We start from the raw sequence: 24,765 nt of genomic DNA on the forward strand, positions 1-24,765 counted from the left end.
AAAATTCTGAGCCTTAGTTTTGTAACTCCCAGGATTTGTCTTGACCTGACTTCTGAGAGCCTTCAGTTTTTGTTTTTGTTTTTGTTTGTTTTTTTGTTTTTTCGAGACAGGGTTTCTCTGTGTAGCCCTGGCTGTCCTGGAACTCACTCTGTAGACCAGGCTGGCCTCGAACTCAGAAATCTGCCTGCCTCTGCCTCTCAAGTGCTGGGATTAAAGGCGTGCGTCACCACCGCCCGGCTGAGAGCCTTCAGTTTAAGATTTTCAGCTAACCTGACTCCAAACAGTTCTTTTGAGCACTGCATTATCTCTTGATTGACAAGAATCCAAGGATTACTCTCTTGGAATACTAGAATAATGAACTGTATTAATTAATGCTAGGGTAGCAATATCTGAGTCCAGATTCCTCAGGCTCAGGTATTAAGTGGTCTTGACTCACCGTCAGAAAGGCGTCCCATCTTGAGGATGCTCTGAAATCAAAATGGCACTTTGATTTCTTTGTCCTCTCATCTAGAATGGTGCTTCATTTGGCTGGATTCCTATTCTAGACAAACGAACCCAACCATGCCTGCTGATGTTGGAGTAGAGGGTGAGAAGAAGGAAAGTACGTGGCCATGCTCTCGTGATCAACCTAGGGAAACCATTGTGGGCACTTGAACTATTAAGTTACTGGTCTCTGGGGAGTGCTGAGGAGTTAACTGTAATTTGTATTTTGATGATATTATTATCTGGGTCTAAATCAATGTGGTTTTCACAGACTGTTAGATTTGATACTTTTGATGACTGAAGGAGAACAGGAAAACTATAGTTTTTGGCTAGGTGAAGGCAAGAGAGGAGTCTGGTGTTTGTTTTCTTTCCTTTTTTTTAAAAAGAAAAATAATCATTAAAATAATTTAAAATTATTAATCCACTAAGAATCAGAGCAGGAGCCAAAGCCTGTCAGCAAGTTAATTAATAATGGCTGGTGAATCCTTTCAGACAAGGCTTTTGTGAGGTCATTTTTTGAGGCTAGTGGTGAAAAGCTTCGTGGCCAGAGAGGCACATTTGGCAATAAATTAGTTCAGCTTGTTTCCATATGGTCTCCAATCCTCATTTGTTCCATCAGGAAACACAAACTTTCATTTTGTTTGAAGCAGGGGAAAAATAAATGATATTCCTTCTCACTATCCGACAATTTAATTTTTAGCGTGCACATATGTTAACCTTTAAGAAAACAGCACTAGCTACTTTTTACCCTGTTTGGTTTTTATTCATCTCAAAGAAAACTGAAAACCCTGCATTCTTAGCTTTTAACAGAAAGAGCAAAAGTAACAAAGGCACAAGGAAAATGCACATCACTGAATGAGGCGGGACAAGCTGCCCTGGACTCCCGGGCCGAGTGAGTCAGAGTCTTCGGTAGTGATAAACTCATGCACTGCTCTGCTGCTGCAGGAGAGGGTATGGAGTACATGAGCTGCCCCACTTTTCCATTGATAGCACATTAAAGATAAGAGCTGATCTCCCACAACCAAGGCGTGAAACAAAGGCCACTTAACAGCGTCCTCCCCACCAAAGCATTCAGTTAAAGGAGAGCCAAAGCAAACCACAGCCGCAGACTCGCTGTGTTGACTTTACTCAGGTGTGGCCTGGCGTCTCCTCTGATTAATTTGAGTCTGTGGTAGTGGTTGTAGTAGTCATAAAAGTAGTGGCTAACATTTTTCAGTACTTATTATGTGATAGGCCCTATTCTAAGAATTTTAATACACACTTGATTCATAAGTAATAGAATCTGACTTTTAAAGATGAGGAAATTAAGGCTTAAAGAATGTATTTAAATAATTTCACAAATTAGAGGCATATCCTAGACCAAAGCTCCTGCTTTTTCAGGTTGCCATGGTTACAGTACTGCTCTGTCATTTGCCAATTATGTGACCCTGGGACAGTTACCTAATCTTTCTGAGATCCAGTTTGGAAATGGGTTCTGGAAATGAGTTGTTCTCACAGTTAAGTAATATATTCAATGTAAAACGCATTATAGTGCCTGGCAAAAAGAAATGTTTAAGAGATACAGGCTGCTGTTAACAGACAGACAACAAGAGACCTGGGGATTAATATAAGGCTTTCCTCTGTTTTGATTTCTTGGTGTGTGGTGATGAAGGTGCTCCCATCCTTCATGTTACAGTTTCTTTCTTTTTTCTTTTTTTTAATTGGATATTTTTTTTTCTATTTGATATATATATTTTTTACATTTCAAATGATTTCCCCTTTCCTGGATCCCCCCTCCCTGAAAGTCCCATAATCCCCCTTTCCTCCCCCTGTTCTCCAATCCACCCCTTCCCTTTTCCCTGTCCTGGTATTTCCCTACACTGCTGCACTGAGCCTTTCCAGGACCAGGGGCCTCTCCTTCCTTCTTCTTGGGCATCATTTGATATGTGAATTGTGTCTTGTGTATTCCAAGCTTCTAGGCTAATATCCACTTATCAGTGAGCGTACTATGAGTATTCTTTTGTGATTGGGTTACCTCACTCAGGATGATCCATTTGCCTAAGAATTCCATGAATTTTAATAGCTGAGTAGTATTCCATTGTGTATGTACCACATTTTCTGTATCCATTCCTCTGTCAAGGGACATCTGGGTTCTTTCCAGCTTCTGGCTATTATAAATAGGGCTGCTATGAACATAGTGGAGCATGTGTCCTTACTACATGTTGGAGCCTCTTTTTGAGTATATGCCCAGGAGTGGTATAGCTGGGTCCTCAGGTAGTACTATGTCCAATGTTCTGAGGAACTGCCAGACAGATTTCCAGAGTGGTTTTACAGTTTGCAATTCCACCCGCAATGGAGGAGTGTTCCTCCTTCTCCACATCCTTGCCAGCATCTGCTGTCACCTAAGCTTCTGACTGGTGTGAGGTAGAATCTCAGAGTTAATTTGATTTGCATTTCCCTAATGACTAAGGATGCTGAACATTTCTTTAGATGCTTCTCAGCCATTTGAATTTCCTCAGTTGTGAAATTTCTGTTTAGCTCTGTTCTCCATTTTTTAATAGGGCTATTTGGTTCTCTGGAGCCTTAACTTCTTGAGTTACCTTATATATATTGGACACTAGCCCTCTATTGGATATAGGACTGGTAAGGATCTTTTTCCAATCTCTTGGTTACCATTTTGTGCTATTGAAAGTGTCCTTTGCCTTTCAGAAGTTCAGTAGGTTTATGAGGTACCATTTGTTGATTTTTGATCTTAGTGCACAAGCCATTGGTGTTCTATTCAGGAACTTTCCCCCTGCACTTATGTGTTTGAGACTTTCCCCCACTTTTAAATTCTATTAAATTCAGTTTTATGGGGAGGTCCTTGATCCACTTGGACTTGAGCTTTGGATAGGGAGATAAGAATGCATCAATTTGCATCCTTCTACTGTTGACTGCCAGTTGAACCAGCATCATTTGTTGAAAATGCTGTCTTTTTTCCACTAGATGATTTTTGGTTCCTTTGCCAAAGATCAAGTGACCAAAGGTGTGTAGGTTCATTTCTGGGTCTTCAATTCTATTCCCCTGATCTACCTGCCTGTCACTGTACCAATACCATGCAGTTTTTAATCACTATTGCTCTGTAGTATAGCTTGAGGTCAGGGATGGTGATTCCCCCAGAAGGTCTTTTATTATTGAGAATGGTTTTTGCTGTCCTGGATTTTGTGTTATTCCTGATATATTTAAGAACTGCTCTTTCTATCTCTGTGAAGAATTGAGTTGGGATTTTGATGGGGATTGTATTGAATCTGTAGATTGTTTTCAGCAAGATGGCCATTTTAATCCTGCCAATCCACGAGCATGGGAGATCTTTCTACCTTCTGGGGTCTTCTTTGATTTCTTTCTTCAGAGACTTGGAGTTCTTGTCATACAGCTCTTTCACTTGCTTGGTTAGAGTCACACCAAGATATTTTATATTGTTTGTGACTATTGTGGAGGGCGTTGTTTCCCTAATTTCTTTCTCAGACCCTTTATCCTTTGAGGATAGGAAGGCTAGTGATTTGTTTTAGTTAATTTCATATCTGGTCACTTTGCTGATTTTGTTTATCAACTTTTATCAGCTGTAGGAGTTCTCTGGTGGAATTTTTGGTGTCACTTAAGTATACTATCATATCATCTGCAAATAGTGATATTCTGACTTCTTCCTTTCCAATTTGTATCCCTTTGACCTTTCCTTGTCTAATTGTTCTAGCTACAAATTCAAGTACTATAATGAATAGATAGGGAGAAAGAGGGCAGCCTTGTCTACTCCCTGATTTTAGTAGGATTACTTCAAGTTTCTCTCCATTTAGTTTGATGTTGGCTACTGGTTTGCTGTATATTGCTTTTACTATGTTTAGGTGTGGGCCTTGAGTTCCTGATCTTTCCAAGACTTTTAACATGAAGGTATATTGAATTTTGTCAAATGCTTTTTTCAGTATCTCATGAAATTATGTGGCTTTTTTTCCTCTGAGTTTGTTTATGTAGTGGATTACATTGATGGATTTTCCTATATTAAACCATCCCTGCATCCCTGGAATGAAGCATCCTTGATCATGGTGAATGATCATTTTTAATGTGTTCTTGGATTTGATTTGTGAGAATTGTATTAATTATTTTTGCATCAACACTCATAAGGGAAATTGGTCTGAAATTCTCTTTGTTGGAGCTTTGTGTGGTTTTGGTATTAGCATAACTGGGGCTTCATAGAACAAATTGGGCAGTGTTCCTTCTATTTCTATTTTGTGAAATAATTTGAAGAGTATTGGTATTATGTCTTCTTTGAAGGTCTGATAGAATTCTATACTAAACCCATCTTGTCCTGGGCTGTTTTTGGTTGGGACACTTTAATGACTCCTTCTATTTTTTAGGGGTTATGGGACTGTTTAGATGGTTTATGTGATCCTGATTTAACTTTAGTATTTGCTATCTGTCTAGAAAATTGTCCTTTTCATCCAGATTTTTCAGTTTTGTTGAGTATAGGCTTTTGTACTAGTATCTGATGATTTTTTTTAATTTCCTCAGTTTCTGTTGTTATATCTCCTCTTCCATTTCTGGTTTTGTTAATTTGCACAGTCTCTGTGCCCTCTTGTTAGTCTGGCTAAGGGTTTATCTATCTTGCTGATTTTCAGCTCCTGGTTTGGTTGATTCTTTGTGTTGTTGTTGTTGTTTGTTTCTGCTTGGAGGATTTCAGTTTATTTCCTGTCATCTCCTCCTTTTGGGTGCATTTGCTTCTTTTTGTTCTAGGCCTTTCAGATGTGCTGTCAAGCTGCTAGTGTATGTTCTCTCCAGTTTCTTTTTGGAGGCACACAGGTATGAATTTTTGTCTTAGCACTGCTTTCATTGTAGCCCATAAGTTTGGGTATGTTGTGCCTTCATTTTCATTAAATTCTAAAAAGTCTTTAATTTCTTTCTTTATTTCTTTCTTGTCCAATTTATCATTGAGTAGAGTGTTGTTCAGCTTCCATGTGTATGTGGGCATTCTGTTGTTTTTGTTGCTATTGAAGAACAGCCTTAGTCTATGGCGATCTGATAAGATGCATGGGATTATTTCAATCTTCTTATATCTGTTGAGGTCTGTTTTGTGACCGATTATATGGTCAATTTTGAGAAAGTACCATGAGGTGCTGAGAAGAAGGTATATTCTTTTGTTTTAGGATAAAATGTTCTATAATTATCTGTTAAATCCATTTGTTCATAACCTTTGTAACTTTCACTGTGTCTCTGTTTAGTTTGTGTTTCCATGCTCTGTCCATTGATGAGAGTGGGGTGTTAAAGTCTCCCACTATTCTTGTGTGAGGTGCAATGTGTACTTTGAGCTTTAGTAAAGTTTCTTTTATGAATGTGGGTGCCCTTGCATTTGGAGCATAGGTGTTCAGAATTGCAAGGTCTTCTTGGTAGATTTTTCCTTTGATGAATATGAAGTGCTCTTCCTTATCCTGTTTGATAACGTTTGGTTGAAAGTTGATTTTATTTGATATTTGAATGGCTATTTCAGCTTGTTTCTTGGGACCATTTGCTTGGAAAATTGTTTCCCAGCCCTTTACTCTGAGGTAGTGTCTGTCTTTGATAATGAGGTGCCTTTCTTGTATCAGCAAAATGCTGGGTCCTGTTTATTTATCCAGTCGGTTAGTTATGTCTTTTGGGGGGGGGATTGAGCCCACTGACATTAAGAAATATTAAGGAACAGTGATTGTTGCTTCCTGTTTTTTTTTATTTATTCGATATATTTTTTATTTACATTTCAAATGATTTTCCCTATTCTGGCTCCCCACTCCCTGAAAGTCCCATAAGCCCTCTCCCCCGCCCCTACTCCCCCATCCAACCCTTCCCACTTCCCTGTTCTGGTATTCCCTTATACTGCTGCACTCAGTCTTTCCAGAACCAGGGCGCTTCCTGTTATTTTTGATGTTATTTTTATGTTTGTGTGACTATCTTCTTTTGGGTTTGTTGAAAGAAGACTTTTTTTTTTTCCTTTTTCTAGGGTCTAGTTTCACTCCTTGTGTTGGAGTTTTCTGTCTATATCCTTTGTAGGGCTTGTTTTATGGAAAGATAATGTGTAAATTTGGTTTTGTCATGGAATATATTGGTTTCTCCATCTATGGTAATTGAGAGTTTTGCTGGGTATAGTAGTCTGGGCTGGCATTTGTGTTCCCTTAGAGTCTGCATGAGATCTGCCCAGGATCTTCTAGCTTTCATGGTCTCTGGTGAAAAGTCTGCTGTGATTCTGATAGGTCTTCCTTTATATGTTACTTGCCCTTTTTCTCTTACTGCCTTTAATATTCTTTCTTTGTTTAATGCATCTGGTGTTTTGACTGTTATGTGATAGGAGGAATTTCTTTTCTGGTCCAGTCTATTTGGAGTTCTGTAGGCTTCTTGTATGTTCATGGAATCTCTTTCTTTAGGTTAAGGAAACTTTCTTCTATACGTTTGTTGAAGATATTTACTGGCCCTTTAAGTTGGGAATCTTCACTCTCTTTTATACATATTATCCTTAGGTTTGGTCTTCTCATTGTGTCCTGGATTTCCTGGATGCTTTGGGTTACGAGCTTTTTGCATTTTGCATTTTCTTTGACTGTTATGTCAATATTTTCTATGGTATCTTATGCACCTGAGATTCTCTCTTCTATCTCTTGTATTCTGTTGTTGATGCTTGCATCTGTGACTCCTGATCTCTTTCCTAGGTTTTCTATCTCCAGGGTTGTCTCCCTCTGTGTTTTCTTTATTGTTTCTATTTCCATTTTTAGATCCTGGATGGTTTTGTTCAATTCCTTCACCTGTTTCATTGTGTTTTCCTGTATTTAATGGATTTTTGTGTTTCCTCTTTAAGTGTTTCTCCCTGTTTACCTGTGTTCCCTATATCTCTTTAAGGGAGTTATTTATTTCCTTCTTAAAGTTCTCTATCATCATTATTAAATGTGATTTTAAATCAGAGTCTTGCTTTTCTGGTGTGTTGGAGTATCCAGAGCTCTCTGTGGTGAGAGAACTAGGTTCTCTCCATGCCAAATAGCCTTGGTTTCTGTTGCTTATGTTCTTTCCCTTGCCTCTTGCCATCTGGTTATCTCTGGTGTTACCTGGTCTTGCTGTCTCTGACTGTGGCTTGTCTCCCCTGCAAGCCTGTGATTCAGTACTTCTGGGAGACCAGTTCTCTCTGGGAAGAATTTGGGTATGGCTGTGGCACAGGGTCAGCTCCTGGGTGTAGACAGAACCTGGAAGGATCCTGTTTCAGGGTATTTCTTGGTTCCTGTGTCCTGATGGCTCTGGGTGGGTCCCTCTTCGGCCAGGAATTTGAACAGAAGTGGTGGTCTTCTGTGCTCACAGGTGTGTCGGCACTCTTGGGAGACCAGCTCTTTCCCATTGGCATTTGGGTATGGAGAGCTGTGGCACAGGGTCAGTTCAGGGAGCAGATGGAAACAGGAATGATCCTGTCCCAGGATGCTCCTCGGTTCCTGTGTCCTGAGGGTTCCAGGTCCTTTTGAGCAGAAGTGGTTGTCCTACCTGCAGTCATAGGTTTGTCCACACTCCTGGGAGACCCGTTCTCTCTTTGGGTATGGAACCCTGTGGCACAGGATCAGCTCCCGGTGCAGACGGTAACCGGAAGCTCATATTAGATTTTTAGTATTACCTTCTGGAAATCTCTTGGCAATGATGCTGATCATAGTAATTATGTTAATTATAGTAAGAGATATTTATATTTCTCAACATAATACTATGCTGGCCACACAGTGTAAAGTGCACATAGCAAAGTTGACTCCATGGGAGGAAGATCGTTTCTTTGCTTTTAGTAATGTTCAGTTCATCCGAGACTTCAATATTTCTATTTTACTAGTCCCAATAGTTAGGGCCTCCATTTGCTCTCTCCCAGGTTCTTTAGGAAGTAGGAGGTATGAAGAGGCGCTTACTTCACTTCTCTATTCTTTTTTGAAAAATTTAAAAATTTATTTTATGTTTGTAAACCTATTGGCTGTATGTATATCTGTGTCCTTTGAAAGGGTATTAGATCCCCAGGATCTGGAGTGATGGATGGTTGGAAACTGCCATATGGGTGCTGGCACTTGAACCAGGGTCCTACATAAAAGCAACACTTTTAACTGCCTAACAACCTTAACCGCTGAGCCACCTGTCTAGATCCACCAATTCTATTCTTTGCTCACACTTGCTGTGTTGGGTACTGAGTTCCTGAGTGCCCCTCTATATCCTACACCTGGTTTATGCCAGTCTTCCCAGTAAGTATAGTTAAGGCAGTCTTCTACAGATGCTCACAGGCTAAACTGATCCAGACAGTCCTTCACTGAAACTCTCTTCCTTGATGATTCTATGTTGTGTTATGTTAACAATTAAAAGTGTACATCACAATTCCTGACTACAAATAATTTACCTTCAATGATAAATTATATAAATAAATATATTTTTCAAAAACAAGTCACATGTATAATACTGGTACATATATAATCTCTGCTTTTGCCTGTAGATGTGACCAGCTGCTTCAAGTTCCTGCTACTATGACCACGAGTGGCACCAGTGATGTGCCACTGTGGATTTGTTACCCAAGGAAACTATTTCTCCCTTAATGTGTTTTTTTTTTTTTTTTTTTTTGGTATATATATCTTAAACTCAGCAACAGAAAAAAAACTAGAACAAGATTTCAATCATAATTATCTATTTATCACTATTAGTCAAGATAATTTTACAGTAATAGTAAAGACAGGAAATCCTTTATTACCCAGCTATACAATCTTAATAAACTGGGTAAATTTAGTCAGAAGCCACCCATTAACTACAAAAGATAGCAGATGTCAGATGAAGGGACTTAAAGTTTCCCTGTGACATTTGATAAATAAGAAAAATAATGCAAAACCTATTTTTTTTTTTAGCTTTTAAAACCTACCTGTTGGTTGTTGTTAGTTTTGATTTCATATGACTTTCCCAAATTATTCCATAACATGCAACATATAAAGAGGATGTTGTTGGAAAAGGGATAATGTTGGAAAAGATGCAATTACAGATAAATGCATTTAGGAAAACATTTTAACTATGAAAAATTAGACAATGTTGACTGAAAACTCTCCCAGCAGAATCAAACCAAAGTGAAAGGACAAATGGAAGACACTTTCAAGATGTTATAGTCAAGGAAAACAAGGAGGCGTATGTGTGTGTATGTGTGTGTGCTCAGTATACCACAACTGCTGCTAAACCAGAGCTCACATTAAAAACAAATAATAACAAAAACCCAAAATCAACTCCCTGGAAGAGGGTAGGCATTGTTTTGTGTAAAGTGCATAAAGTGTCTGTATTCATTATTATATATCAGGAGAAATTAGGCAGGCTTTTGTCAAAGAAAAACAATGGACCTCTACAATTCTCATGAATAATTCCCAACAAAAGCTAAAAGATACAATATAGCTTTGCTATATAATACAAACCTTTATTATAAGTAGTAAGGTCATTGTTAATTTCCATTGATAACTATATTTTCAAAGAAAGAAACTTACTTTGTTTTTATTTTTAAAACTATTACTTAGGCATGGTGTATGTCCGTGTGGCGGGTGCATGGTAGGCCAAAGGTCAAAATCTGGTTGCCTTCCTCTAAAGACTCTCTCCTTTATTTTTTATTTTTGAGATTATAATATAATCACATTTCTCCTTTCTCTTTCCTCTCTCCGAATCCTTCCAAATTCACGGTTATTACTTGTTATTTCATGCATATATGTGCATATTTGTATATACACATACAAATACATATATTTCTAGATATAACAAGCTCAGCTGGCTTCCCGTCACTCACATGTGGCTCTCAGCACTGACGGTTTAGTATGGGAGAACGGTTGGTGTGCTCTCCCTCCCAGGAATGGCTGTCTCTCCTGCTCTCAGCCGTCCTCAGTTGCCTGTAGTTCTTCAGGCAGGGCTGAGGCCTTGTGGGTTTTTCCCTGTCTCCTCCTTTTCAGCTCACGCTTGGGCAGTCATGCTGGTGAGACTTTATGGTGTGGTTTCTGCCATCACGAGGAGACACACTCTCCCAGCAAACTCCCTCATTCTCTGGCTTTTACAGTCTCTTTGTCCTCTCCCTGAACCTTAGATGTGGATTCCTTTATTTTTCAAGGCAGGATCTCCCTGAGCTTTGAGGTTTCTGTTCAGCTAGACTGGCCAGCCAGGAAGGCCGGGAGCCTTTCTCAGCTCCTCAGCATGCAGCTCAGTCAGGGTTTCTGTGAGTGCCGGGATCCGGTCAGGTCCTTATGCATGCAGAGAACACTTCATCCACTAAGCCATCTTCTCAACCCCCTCTAAATAAAATTTTGCAGAAACAATATGTAGGCTGCCTTTGGAAGGCACTAAATACATGTAGGTACTGTTTGATGGAACTAGTATTTTGTGACTTTTGCTTTTGGGCAGTAGAAACATAATAACATAGCAAATATGAACTTTCAAATAGAATAGTCTAATAGGTAACTGCAGATGCTTTCCCTGAATTTTATTATGTTCATAAAAGTATCACAACATTAGCAACAGCAAAATAACAGTTTGTTATCTCCAATAATAGCAGCAGCAGGCGGATGAAATGGTAGCTCTTGTGAGAAGGGAGGGAGAGGGGCCCCAGACACAATGCTCACCCCTAAGTGAGCTCTGCATCTGCTTCATTAACTTTTTGTTTTTAGGTATGTAATGTTTTAGGTATTTATTGATCGAGAGGTGTTATAATGCAGTAATTAAATGATTACTCACCTAGCAAATCCGAGGCTCTCAAATTTTCTCTTAGAAATATAACAGAAATTACGGCACTACCTACAAAGAAAATTGCCATCAGTAGTAGTTCCAACATAAAAGCATATATTATTCAGCCATGCCTGGGGCAGTGCTGGGTACAGGGAGGGCTTCATAAGCTCACTGAGTGAGTGTGTGGGGAAGAAGGGAGAGATAGAGGGAAGAAGGAAGTGAGGCGGGAGGAGAGGAGAAGAGAAAAAAGAGAAGACAGGAATTACAGGGAGTCGGGAAACCCTGGGGGAAAGGAAAGGAAGCTGAGAATGATTTAAAATTTATATATTTTAAATATCCTGCATACCACAGCCCACCAACTCCCAGCATCCCCTCCAGTGCGCCCCGTCTAGGGTTCTCCTGGTTCGTCTCCTTCTATAGCACCCCCAGGTCTGCACTGCACTGTTGTCCTCAGGGAGCTGCCACTAGCCCAGCTCAGGCTGCTGCCTCTGCTTAACAGCACAGCAGCATCTCTCCTGACATCTCCCTCCCCAGTTCTCCATGCCACCACCAAGTCTTTTTAAAATATAAAGTAATTTGCAGCTTTAAATCTCTAATGGTTTCTTGTTATTTACAGGACAAAGACCGGTGCTGCTGACTGTGACCTTCAGTGACAGATCCGAACTCTCCTGACACTTTCCTCACATTTGCCCTCTTCTCTTCTATGCTTGTTCTTTCTAAAATAATAATAATTTCCAGATCCACCATGTGCTTTTATGTTCATGACTTCTACAAGTACAACTGACTATTCTGTGATCAGCTCTAGACTCAAGATCAGATCTGACTGAGCTGGGCACTTGACTCTTTCCTTGGGATGGAGACTGTGTAGTTTTTCATCTTGTCTGAGACTTATTTTCTTGCCTTCCAAGAATGATGCACACTGCTGGACTCTCACAGCTGAGCCACAGCTGCTATGGCCTCAGGGTCAAGGGGTAAACTCGACCTCTGCGTTCTTCCTCTTGCAGCCTCTTTCCTTGGTGAGTTCAGGCATTGGAGAACTCAAAGCTGCAATCATGTAAAAGATCCATAGTATAATCTAGATTTCAAATGTTTATTCTTGGAGGAGTGAGACACACACACACACATACACACACTACTCTTGCCTGTGCATGTGGCGACCAAAGGGGATGCTGTTGGGTGCCTTTCTCTACGATTCTCCACCATTTTATTTTAGATTATGTGCATGTGTGTGTGATTTTGTGTGGGTACGTGCACACGAGTGCAGAGGTGTCAGGTCCCTTGGAGCTGGGCTTATAGGTGGCCATGAGCATCCTGGTGTGACTGCTGAGAACCGCACTCAGGTCCTCTGGGAAGGCAAGGTACTCTCTTCACGGTGGGGCCAGTTTTTAAGCTCTCACCTTAGTCTTTAGGACAGAGTCTCGACTGACCCTGGAACTCATTGTTTCAACTAGACTAGCTGTCAGTGATCCCCTGGGACCTTTTGCCCTGTCTCACACCTAGTGCCAGGCTAATAGATATGCACCACCATAACTACTGCATCGCTTTCAGTGTGTGTCAGATATCTGAACCATCTCTCGAGCTCCTCTACCAAGTTTTTACATAGAATAAAATATTTAGTAGAGTAATAAAAATAGCATGTTACTATGATAAATTTATTTGTACCTCATTTATATGTAACTCTGGGTGAGACATGAATTGTACTGAGCAATCTGGCTGTAACAGCTGATGGCATGACTTCCAGGTAGAGCAGTACATTTTTAAAATGAGCAGAAATAGACCAAGTATTCCCATACATCTCTATGAACAGAGATCTACCCAGCTCAGCTATTTCTAGTTGTTTCTAGTTGTTTTAGCAATCACCATTGCCTAATGAACAATCACAGCAGGGCTGATTCTACTCCGACTGTAACATGTACTATTCACGGTCTGAGAGATCATAAAGTGTTAAAAACCATCCACACAGCACACCTGCAGGTATGCCAGGTGTAAGCAATGGCAGCTCTGACTGAGGCACATTTATAGTTGCTTGGGTAGAAGCTCATGAGTTCTTTGCTATCTGACCCTCCAAGACACAGAGAATGCTCATAGAGGGTGCGCATTAATTACTAGGTATTTTTAAGGAAAAAAAGTATAAGGAAAACTAGGAGAAAATATGTGCTTTCTAGGCACTCAGTAGTTGCAGAGAATTAATAATGCTCAGGTGATTTTACCAAGCAACACTCAGTGTTTAAAGTCAACGAACTGCTATTGTTGGCAAGTAGGGAACGTTTACAGAATCGGTCACCTCTTTGCTCCAAGCTTATCAGCACTGTCATTGGATATGCTGCTGCAGCTCTTCAGAGGATCATTTTATCTTGGGGGTGAATATAAAGTTTGTAGCAGGGGCCTGAGTGGAGCTGAACCGTCTTCAGTCCCTCATTTCACGATGCCTAAGGAAAGTCACAGCTAGAAAGTAAGTCTGGTTCATGAAGTGGAGCGAAGACAATCAGACACAGCCTGAAAGACTTCTCTGTTCTTTGGTTGTTTAAAGTGTCACCGAGGGTGAAAACTAGAAGTTCCTTTGGAGAGCTCTAGGCTACAGGGCTGCAGAGGACAGTAGGGCACTGGGCTGAGAGGGTAGACATTGGGTTCTAGCTTGGCTTCTGTCAAGCTGTGGCAGTGCACACAAGCTAAAATCTTACCTTCACTTCTTCAGCTGGTTAAATAAAGCCAGTGACTCCATGCTGTTTACATATGCCACCACCAGTGACTTAACAGCACACAGGGGAAGCCATGCCGCGTGTGCTTCTTAAATGTGGCTTCACAAATGTGAGGGAAAACCAAGAGACAGCCTACCTGCTTTCTGTGATAACTGGGGTCTGACGTGAAGGTGTGACTGAAAGTTCCAGGAGCAGATACACCTCCCTTCCCTTACTTAACAGATGGTTCAGGAGATTCACCAGTAGGAAAGACACTCACGCTTACTACTTAATAGTAAATAAATGGTCACAAGTATGAACAATTCATAACCCAGGGCAGGTAAACATAGGGAAAAGTCCATTTTTACCAGTGATAACAGAAAGGCAAGACAGAGCAGGTGCTCAGGGTGAGCTGAAGGAGGGGCTGAGGGAAACAGTGGGTTCTTTACCCTTCCACTTCACTCCTGTGGCCGGGGATTGACAGAACCTGTATAGAAGTAATCTCATACCCAGTTGTGAACATTGAACTGGTCAGATTCTTTGACCTGAATCTGGAAATCTGCCTTAAGGTAGTAATTAAAAGAAAAAGAAACCTGAAGAGTCCTAACCTATCATTACACACAGGCACACACACACACAGGCACACACGCACATGCACACAGGCACACACACACAGGCACACATGTACACACACAGGCACACAGGCACACAGCACACACATGTGCGCATGCACACACACAGGCACACACATATACACACAGGCACACACGCACACACACACAGGCACACATACAGGCATACACACAGGCACACACGCACATACACACAGGCACACACACAGGCACACACGCACACACACACAGGCACACACGCACGCGCGCGCGCGCGCACACACACACACAGGCACACATGTGCACACACACAAGCACATACGTGTACACACACAGACACACACGTACACACACACAGGCACACAGGCATACATACACAGGCACACATGTAGGCACAAATGTACACACACACAAAGGCACACACGCACAGGCACACATGTACACATAAACAGGCACACACACACACACACACACACACACACACACACACGCACATGCAGAGAGGGGTGGGGAGAGGGAAAAAGAGAAATTGATTTAGATTTCTAATAGAAACAGATGCAGGCCAAGCACACTTTTGGTGGCTTTAGCCACATCTTAGCTGCTGAAGAGCCAGTCTCAGAAGCAGGCATCTGCACTGGTGTTAGGCTTCCTGATTTATGGAGAAAGCAACCCCAAGGCTACCTTACATTCTCCTCCTTGAAATCACTCAGTGAGGCTCAGTGCAAGGCTGGCTATTACTAAGGAAGAGTTATTTAGTATTTGGTCAAGAGCTGTGTCCTAAGATTCATAAAAAGTCAGGCTGGGAAGGGGAGGGTGAGAAAGAGAGGGGGAACAGAAGGAGGAGGGAAGAAAGGGAGGGAGGGAGGGAGACAGAGTAACAGGTTGTGTGAAGTTTGAGTTTATTTCTGTAATCAATCACAAACCTTCCTTAACAGTTAACTTCAAAGGCAGATATTAGCACATTAGTTGAGACCTCTGTATTTCTATAATAACAGATGAACGCGGGGCTGGAGAGATGGTTCAATGGTGGAAAGCACTCAGTGCTGTGCAGACCCAGGTTCAGCTCCCAGCCTGTACACGTGGCTCACAATGGTCTGCGACTGCTATGGGCCTCTGACCTCTCTGGGCTCTGGGTTCCTCTGTGCTATACGGACATATATACACGAAATAAAAATCAAGAAATCGAAAAATTTAAAAAGGAGTAGATAAATGGTTGTTCATTTAAAATGTATAACTCTAAGATATTTGTGTTCTAGCAGTTTTAACTATTTCTGCCCCAAATAATGTTTTTGAACTAAAAGCTTAAAATAAGAAACCGTGAAAACTGCTCAGATATGCACACTAGGGCTAATTTTTAATGATTTTGGTCACCTTTACTTATTTTACTACATTTTAACCCTTTATTTTCTCTTCCACTTTGGTGGTGCCAGGAAAACCAGGGCCTCATGTAGTATGGTGGACAGTTAGTGACTCTGCTCTAACCTATATCGACTATTTTTAAAGATAAACATAACCTAAGAGTTAACACACACTCACGTGCACATGCACATATGCAACACAATTCTTATACACTTTGCTGACAGTTATGGATCCTAGTACCCATAGGGACAGTTAGGTAATAGCTAAAGAAGAAAAGACAAGGTGTGTTGTTGGGCTGTGATGATGGGGGGTGGTGGTGGCGAGGGGGCTTGGGTGGCTGTGGTGACTAGGCATGTAGGCTGTGGTGATGGTGGTGGCTAGTCTGTGGTGATGAGGAGTAGCCATGAGAAACTATACAAGAGCCATGAGTGATGCAGTCATTATCCAACCTAACTGCAAGTCCAGTCTTCCAAAATGGATTTTTAAAGAATAGTTTGTGTGATGAGGTCTAACTAAATTTTAAACATAGGAACATCAATCATGCCCCTTAAAATCACGGTTTAAGTCAAACAATACAAAGCATGGGCCAGTTCTAGTAATAGGCACTGGTGTAGAAAATACTGGTATGTAAACTCTGACAAGTGAGAATTTCATCAATTTCATCTCTAAGACGTTCAACTTTTTTTGTTTTGACCTCTATGATAGTAGGAAAGACAGTATGTTGATACTACAAGAAACCAGAAGACAAAAACAATAATAAAAATTACTTTGTCAAAGATATCTCAAACTCTACGCATGAAAAGAATGTGTTTACATAATAATGCTACAAACAGAACTTACTGAGTAAATGTGGGTTCTGGCCACATTATGGTAGCTTTATCGCACTGCTAGAAAGCAAACCACCAAAACACTTCCTTGTCAGCCACAATTAGGCCTCACGCTCATGGGCAGAGTGGGCATGCTCACAGGCTCAGTCAGCTCAAACCACAGTGAGGTAGAGTTCTATAGTTATAATTCCCACTAGTTGTAGAATTTTTAGAGAAAAAAAAAGCATGTCAATTGCAACGTATTCCAGGGAGTTAGGATCTGAAGCTTTGGGAATGTGACAGTTTGAAAGATGCTTTTTTTCTGCTGAGAAAGTTGCCCTACCGTCTATCTATGCTGACGGGGACAAAAGTGTCAAGAAACTCATTTTGATGAAAAAAGTTCCATTTTATTTATTGAGGATAGCAAAGACATAACAATTGCTCAATGGTGATTTGTATAATTCTAGACGAGGACATTTACCCGGATTAAGAACAGTATTCTTTTCCTTTTTACATTTTCCTTGCCATGCATTAATGACCTGAAAAGTCCCCCCCCCCCCCACCAAAAAAAGGGTAAAAATACCACCACTGACAACATTAACTCTGTATTATAAATTTAATAGCCCATTACTTAACTGTCAGCAATTTGTCTAGAAATAGTTTGTGGCATTCTCAAAACAACAAAGCTGCTTTAGAATTCAGCAATGTTTCTGCTTGAGAATGTGTGAGCAGACATAAAATTAAAACGTCAGAGCTTTACTCCACACGGTTTATACAAGCTGGGTTTTGGACAAATGTGCTAAAGAAAAATGCAAGCCACGTGGGAAAGAGGTATTTTCTGCATATTTTCAGCACTGAAAGCAACATGCATGTGAAATGCCGTTGCAGACACTGTCATAGACGTCTGAGCTGCGAAGAGTTGCTCACGTTAGCACTCTTGCCCAGGGACAGAGACTGTGGCATCGAGGTTTGAGGAGGACTGCACATCGCCTGCTCATTGGTCTGTTTGTGCTTCCTCTCATTTGTTTCTGATAAAAGTCTTGGAGGCCAAAGTTTCTGCTTGAGAAGACTTCTCTGGAATTTCAAAAGACCCCAGTAAGGCTGCAGGCTGCACTCTGACCATTCTCTAATAGACTGCAGACACAGTTCAGTTAGGGCTTTTTACTAGCACCAGGGAGGCATGAATAATAGAGATCACATGGGTGGGGTTGCAAAAGCTAGCTCATTAGATATTCAGAGGTCTGACTCTCACCACCCTCTCAGTCTCTTAGTTCCTGCCTTAGTCCAAAGCAGTTGGGCAGCAGGGTACTTGGTTTTCATCTCTGAGGAGAATATCTTGGGTCAGTGAGAGCTTGCTGCTACTACCCGCTTTGTTCAATACAAAATTCCAAGTATTTGATTCCATCTAATCACTTCCAAATTGAATCTATCTCCTACTCCTATTCACCTTAGCCTTCATTAAGAATGGGGTTGTTAATAAATCTCATACAGTACCTGACATGGTGGATACTTATTCAGTGTTCATTTCTTACCTTTAACTGTGTACCACCCAAAGCACCATCAATATTTGTTAAATGATCTCTTTTTTATACTTGAAATCAGTGTGCTTGTAAGGATGGAGCTGAAAAGTATCACTGGTGCCTCCTGCCCACCACCTCTCTGCAGCCTGCAGCCAGTCTCCCTCCTACCCACCACCTCTCTGCAGCCTGCAGCCAGTCTCCCTCCTACCCACCGCCTCTCTGCAGCCTGCAGCCAGTCTCCCTCCTACCCACCGCCTCTCTGCAGCCTGCAGCCAGTCTCCCTCCTACCCACCGCCCCTCTGCAGCCTGCAGCCAGTCTCTTTCCTGCCCACTGCCTCTCTGCAGCCTGCAGCCAGTCTCCCTCCTACCCACTGCCTCTCTGCAGCCTGCAGCCAGTCTCTCTCCTACCCACCGCCTCTCTGCAGCCTGCAGCCAGTCTCCCTCCTACCCACCGCCCCTCTGCAGCCTGCAGCCAGTCTCTCTCCTGCCCACTGCCTCTCTGCAGCCTGCAGCCAGTCTCTCTCCTACCCACTGCCTCTCTGCAGCCTGCAGCCAGTCTCCCTCCTACCCACCGCCTCTCTGCAGCTTGGAGCCAGTCTCCCTCCTACCCACTGCCTCTCTGCAGCCTGCAGCCAGTCTCCCTCCTACCCACTGCCTCTCTGCAGCCTGCAGCCAGTCTCTTCTGCACTCTCCTGCTTGCTGCCCTTGGATTAATTGACTTTATATTGAGTGAAATTTCCCACAAATCTCCTTAATTCCACATAGCCTTAACTTCTGAACTGCAGATAACTTCCTTACTTTTAACCATTTCTATATCTATTTATAGCGTAGAATTTAGTTATAAAGGTATAAAATAGACAAAAGTTAAGTGTAAGGCCATACTGTAGATGCAGGAATGGTCTCATTCATCCTCTTTGGAATCGGCTTAGGAACTTTGAAGTATTCACAGGAGTGAATATTCTTGAGTGTCTTCCAGTGAACTGATAAACCACTATGCAACAACATAAATTGAAATCTTAGGTTGGAGAAATGGCAGCTAAGAGTATGTACTATTCCTGCAGAGGACCTAAGTTTTGTTACCAGCACCCATGTGGGTGTATTCATGAGTGTGCACGTGCGTGCGTGTGTGTGTGTGTGTGTGTGTGTGTGTGTGCTTACAATCATCTGTAACTCCAGCTTCAGGACATCTGATGACTCTAGCCTCTGTGGACACCTGCACTCACATGCACATAGCAATATCCTCCCTTTATAAATAAAAATAAATCTTAAAATTAAAATGAGGGAATCCTTTTTTCTTTAAAAAAGGAACTGCTGTCTTGAAATGTAAATAAATACAATATCTAACAAAAAATTCATGAGTAAAAAAAAAAAAAGAACTGCTGTCCATTTTATCAGTTTGCCATTACATCTAGACCGATTCTTCAGGCCATGCTGCGTAGGTTCCTGGGTCTCACTCTACTAGAGCAACAGACACTCAAGTGTGAGTCAGGTCATTCTGCACTGCCTTCCTCCCTGCCACACACGGTGATGACTGGCTTCATCTGCGCAGCTAGTGCATTGGCAGCCACAGGTGCTGTGAGTTCACAACTGGAAGACACCATTTTACACTGATTATCTCTGGTTCTCTTTAACCTTTGGCTCTTAAAATCTTTCTGCTCCTTCTCCAAGATGGTCCCTGAGACGTGGGGAGGAGCGCCTTTTATTTATTCAGAAAGGGTCTTGGTGTGTAGCAATGGCCGGTGTGGTTCTTACCACACAGTCCAGGCTGGCCTTGAGTTGGAGGCAGACCTTCTGCCTCAGCCTCCTGGGTGCTGTATCACAGGTGTGCACCCACGTAGGCCCTGTGTCTGTTTTATAAAGTGTGCTTTGTCTTGGTTTGTTATTTAGAAATTCTGGAATTTCATAGGGAAAAGTTCATAGGGACAACGTGGAGGAGCTGAAGGGTAATGGCTGCTTCACGGCTGAACAAATGAGCTGAGAGGATTCTACTTTCTGTCCCTGTAGATTAACCATTGCACAGATGAGAACAATGCAAAACATTCATTTCTGAGCAAGGAGTGAGCTCCACTATAGAGAACACTGTGCTTTGTTCCTATGCAGGGAGGAGGATCACCATAAGCACAGTGACAGCAGCTGGTGCCACACGGCAGCCAGTACCACAGGTCAGTCAGCCGGTGCCACAGGTCAGTCAGCCAGTGCCACAGGTCAGTCAGCCAGTGCCACAGAGGTCAGTCAGCCGGTGCCACAGGTCAGTCAGCCGGTGCCACAGGTCAGTCAGCCAGTGCCACACGTCAGCCGGTGCCACACGTCAGCCGGTGCCACAGGTCAGCCGGTGCCACAGGTCAGCCGGTGCCCTAAGGCAGTTGCAGTCACTCAGGTTGCCATGGGCCCCTCTGAAACAGCAACTGCTTTTCTTGCCGCTGACAGGTTACTGATCTGAGGGATAAGCATGGCTTAAACTACATCCATGAGGATGCAGAGCTGGCCAGGGCAGGAGTGAGGTCCAGTTGGCAGCGTGCCCCCAGAGCTGTGCTCATGACCCTCCTACTGTGCGGCTTTACAGGAGCACTAACCAGCCGAGGCTCTGATGAAATTAAGCCCATGAGCTTCCTAAGAGAAGCACAACAACAAATAGTGTTACACTGCAGCACAGCTAGTGCTGTACTCAGAACAAGTGTTAGGACCTGGATGGGCTATGGAGAATGAAGGTGACACAGAGCCCTGGGCACATGGCTCCAAGATCATGCAGGCTGTTCCCTATTGCTGCGTGTGTCTTCGTCTTAGCATGGCAGGAGTGGCAGGAGTGGCAGGGTGGCAGGATGGCAGGGTGGCCGGATTTAAGTTGAGTCTTTAGAAGGCCTGGGGTACTTGTGAGCATCACCTAAGGGGTTTCTGCAGAAAGTATTGTTTTTTTAAGATGACCCACAAAAAAGGTGCCTGTGGCTTGTGGGTTCTGGAGACTTGTTTACTGATCTACCTCTGAAGACACGCACTGGCTTAAATCCTATGGAACTTTCTATCTCCCAAACTTTAGATACCTGTGTGATCATGAAATTCTCTATAAAACTTTCTATTACATTTATTTGTTTGTGTATGTATGACAGTCAGAGGACAGCCTGCTAGAGTGAGTTCTCTCCTTCCGGGGACAGGTCTATAAATGCACCACATTGTATATACATACATACACACAAATTTAAAGGCAAAAGACAGAAGAAAAATAATTAAGTATAAACTGTAGTATATAATATAATAATATAAGGTAAAGTGATAGTATATGCTATCTTTTTGTTCAAATTCAAAGGGAAGTTTCATTTCTTTCCTAAAGTTCCCAAGAATAAAAGGTGAGGAAACTTCAGCAGAGAAAGGTCTGGAAATGTTTTCCTAACTGTCTGCTAACATAGCTATTTGTTTTGAGAACTGTTTCTCTTTCACACCTGAAGACTCTAGTATCATGGGCTGTTGTTCAGCGGAAATCTTGCTTCGATTCCAGCCCTCACCATCCACTTTTGCATGGAGGGACCCACCCAGAACCCTCAGGACACAGGAACCCAGAAGCAGCCTGGGACAGGATCCTTTCTGTTTCCATCTGCACCCTGAACTGACTCTGTGCCTCAGTTCTCCATACCCAAATACTAATGGGAAAAAGCTGGTCTCCAAAGTGCTGACACATCTGTGAGCACAGGTAAGACCACCACTTCTGCTCAAACTCCTGGCCCAAGAGGGACCCACCCAGAGCCATCAGGACACAGGAACCAAGGAATATCCATGGACAGGATCCTTCTGGTTTATATCTGTACCCTAGAGCTGACCCTGTGCCACAGCTCTCCATGCGCAAATTCCTCCCAGAGAGAACTGGTCTCCCAGGAGTACTGACACATTACTTGCAGGAGACATAAGGCACAGCAAGTTCAGTTAACACCAGAGATAAACAGATGATGAGAGGCAAGGGCAAGAACATAAGCAACAGAAACCAAGGTATCATCAGAATCCAGTTCCCCGATGACAGCGAGCCCTGGATACCCCAAAACACAGGAAAAGCAAGACTCTGATTTAAAAATCACATCTCACAATGATGATAGAGGGCTTTAAGAAGGACATAAATAACTCCTTTAAAGAAATATAGGAGAACACAAGTAAACAGGTAGAAGCCCTTAAAGAGGAAACACAAAAATCCCTTAAAGAATTATAGGAAAACACAACCAAACAGGTGAAGGAATTGAACAAAACCACCCAGGATCTAAAAATGGAAATAGAAACAATAAATAAATCACAGAGGGAGACACCACTGGAGACAGAAAATCTAAAAAAGAGATCAGGAGTCATAGATGCAAGTATCGACAACAGAATACAAGAGATAGAAGAGAGAGAATCTCAGGTGCAGAAGATACCATAGAGAACATTGACACAACAGTCAAAGAAAATGCAAAATGCAGAAATCTCCTAACACAAATCATCCAGAAAATCCAGGACACAAGAAGACCAAAGAATAATAGGTACAGAAGAGAGTGAAGATTCCTAATTTAAAGGGCCAGTAGCACACATTGCACTTCACTTCCAATAATAGTGGGAGACTTCAACACCCCACTCTCATCAATGGACTCATCATGGAAACACAAACTAAACAGAGACATAGTGAAACTGAGAGTGGTATGGGCCAAATGGATTTACCAGATATCTATAGAACATTTCATCTTAAAACAAAAGAATATACCTTCTTCTTAGCACCTCATGGTACCTTCTCAAATTTGACCATATAATCAGTCACAAAACAGATCTCAACAGATATAAGAAGATTGAAATAATCCCATGCATCCTATCAGATCACCACAGACTAAGGGTGGTCTTCAATAACAATGAAAACAACGGAAAGCCCATATACACACAGAAGCTGAACAATGCTCTATTCAATGATAACTTGGTCAAAGAGGAAATAAAGAAATTAAAGACATTTTAGAATTTAATAAAAATGAAGGTACAACATACCCAAACTTATGGGACACAATTAAAGCAGTGGTAAGAGGAAAACTCATAGCTCTGAGTGCCTCCAAAAAGAAACTGCAGAGAGCATAAACTAGCAGCTTGACAGCACACCTGAAGGGTCTAGAACAAAAAGAAGCAAATGCATCCAAGAGGAGTAGATGGCAGTAAATAATCAAACTTAGAGCTGAAATCCACCAAGCAGAAGCAACAAGAACTATATACAGAATCAACCAAACCAGGAGGTGGTTCTTTGTGAAAATCAACAAGATAGATAAACCCTTAGCCAGACGAGCCAGAGGGCACAGAGACAGTATCCAAATCAACAAAATCAGAAATGAAAAGGGAGATATAACAACAGAAACTGAGGAAATTCAAAAATATCATCAGATCCTACTACAAAAGCCTATACTCAAAAATCTGGATGAAAAAGACAATTTTCTAGACAGATAGCAAATACCAAAGTTAAATCAGGATCACACAAACCATCTAAACAGTCCCATAACCCCTAAAAAATAGAAGCAGTCATTAAATCTCCCAACCAAAAACAGCCCAGGACCAGATGGGTTTAGTATAGAATTCTATCAGACCTTCAAAAGAAGACATAATACCAATACTCTTCAAACTATTCCACAAAATAGAAATAGAAGGAACACTGCCCAATTTGTTTGATGAAGCCCCAGTTATGCTAATGCCAAAACCACACAAAGACCCAACAAAGAAAGAGAATTTCAAACCAATTTCCCTTATAAATATTGATACAAAATACTCAATACAATTCTCACAAATCAAATCCAAGAACTCGTTAAAATGATCATTCACCAATGAATCAAGTATGCTTCATCCCAGGGATGCAGGGATGGTTTTATATAGGAAAATCCATCAATGTAATCCACTACATAAACAAACTCAGAGGAAAAAAACACATACTTTCATTAGATACTGAAAAGGCATTTGACAAAATTCAACATCCCTCCATGTTAAAAGTCTTGGAAAGATCAGGAATTCAAGGCCCACACCTAAACATAGTAAAAGCAATATACAGCAAACCAGTAGCCAACATCAAACTAAATGGAGAGAAATTTGAAGCAATCCTTTTTAGGTCAGAGAGTAGATAAGGCTTCCCTTTTTCTATCTTTTCAATATAGTACTTGAATTTGTAGCTAGAGCAATTAGACAACAAAAGGAGGTCAAAGGAATAGAAATTGGAAAGGAATGAGTCAAAATATCACTATTTGCAGACATATGATAGTATACTTAAGTGACCCCAAAAACTCCACCAGAGAACTCCTCCAGCTGATAAACAAGTCGACCCATTCTTATTTTCCTGCCCAAAGCTCACGTCTTAGTTATTAATGAGAGCTTTGAGCGAGCGCAGTGACATAACCAGGTTCAAAGCTCCCTTCCTGTCTCTGAGGGCATCTCTGCTCATGTCTGGCAACTTGGGAATCATCACCTTAGGCCACTCTCTAGTACAATCTTCCACGAGCTAGGAGAACATACGGTAAACAGAATCAATACAATGTGGTGCACCCAGTCCTCCTTTGAATATCTTTGGTTTCTGCCTATACACTCTTCCCTCAGAAATCTCATGGAAAAAGAGTATAAAACAGAGAGGAACAAA

The 24,765-nt window shown here is 41.7% G+C and overlaps 1 protein-coding gene across 3 annotated transcripts in view; it reads right to left on the reverse strand.

The window, feature by feature from the left end:
* The window catches only part of Nipal2 (NIPA like domain containing 2), a 111,408-nt gene that overhangs the window by 49,377 nt on the left and 37,266 nt on the right, over positions 1 to 24,765 (reverse strand). For all 3 annotated transcript variants that reach the window (XM_052161356.1, XM_052161355.1, XM_052161354.1), the window contains exon 4: positions 11,200 to 11,259. In XM_052161356.1, coding sequence (XP_052017316.1) covers positions 11,200 to 11,259 — 60 coding nt within the window. The remainder of the gene's footprint in view (positions 1 to 11,199; positions 11,260 to 24,765) is intronic.

The sequence above is a fragment of the Apodemus sylvaticus genome, chromosome 17, assembly GCF_947179515.1.
Source record: "Apodemus sylvaticus chromosome 17, mApoSyl1.1, whole genome shotgun sequence".
Lineage (NCBI taxonomy): Eukaryota > Metazoa > Chordata > Mammalia > Rodentia > Muridae > Apodemus > Apodemus sylvaticus.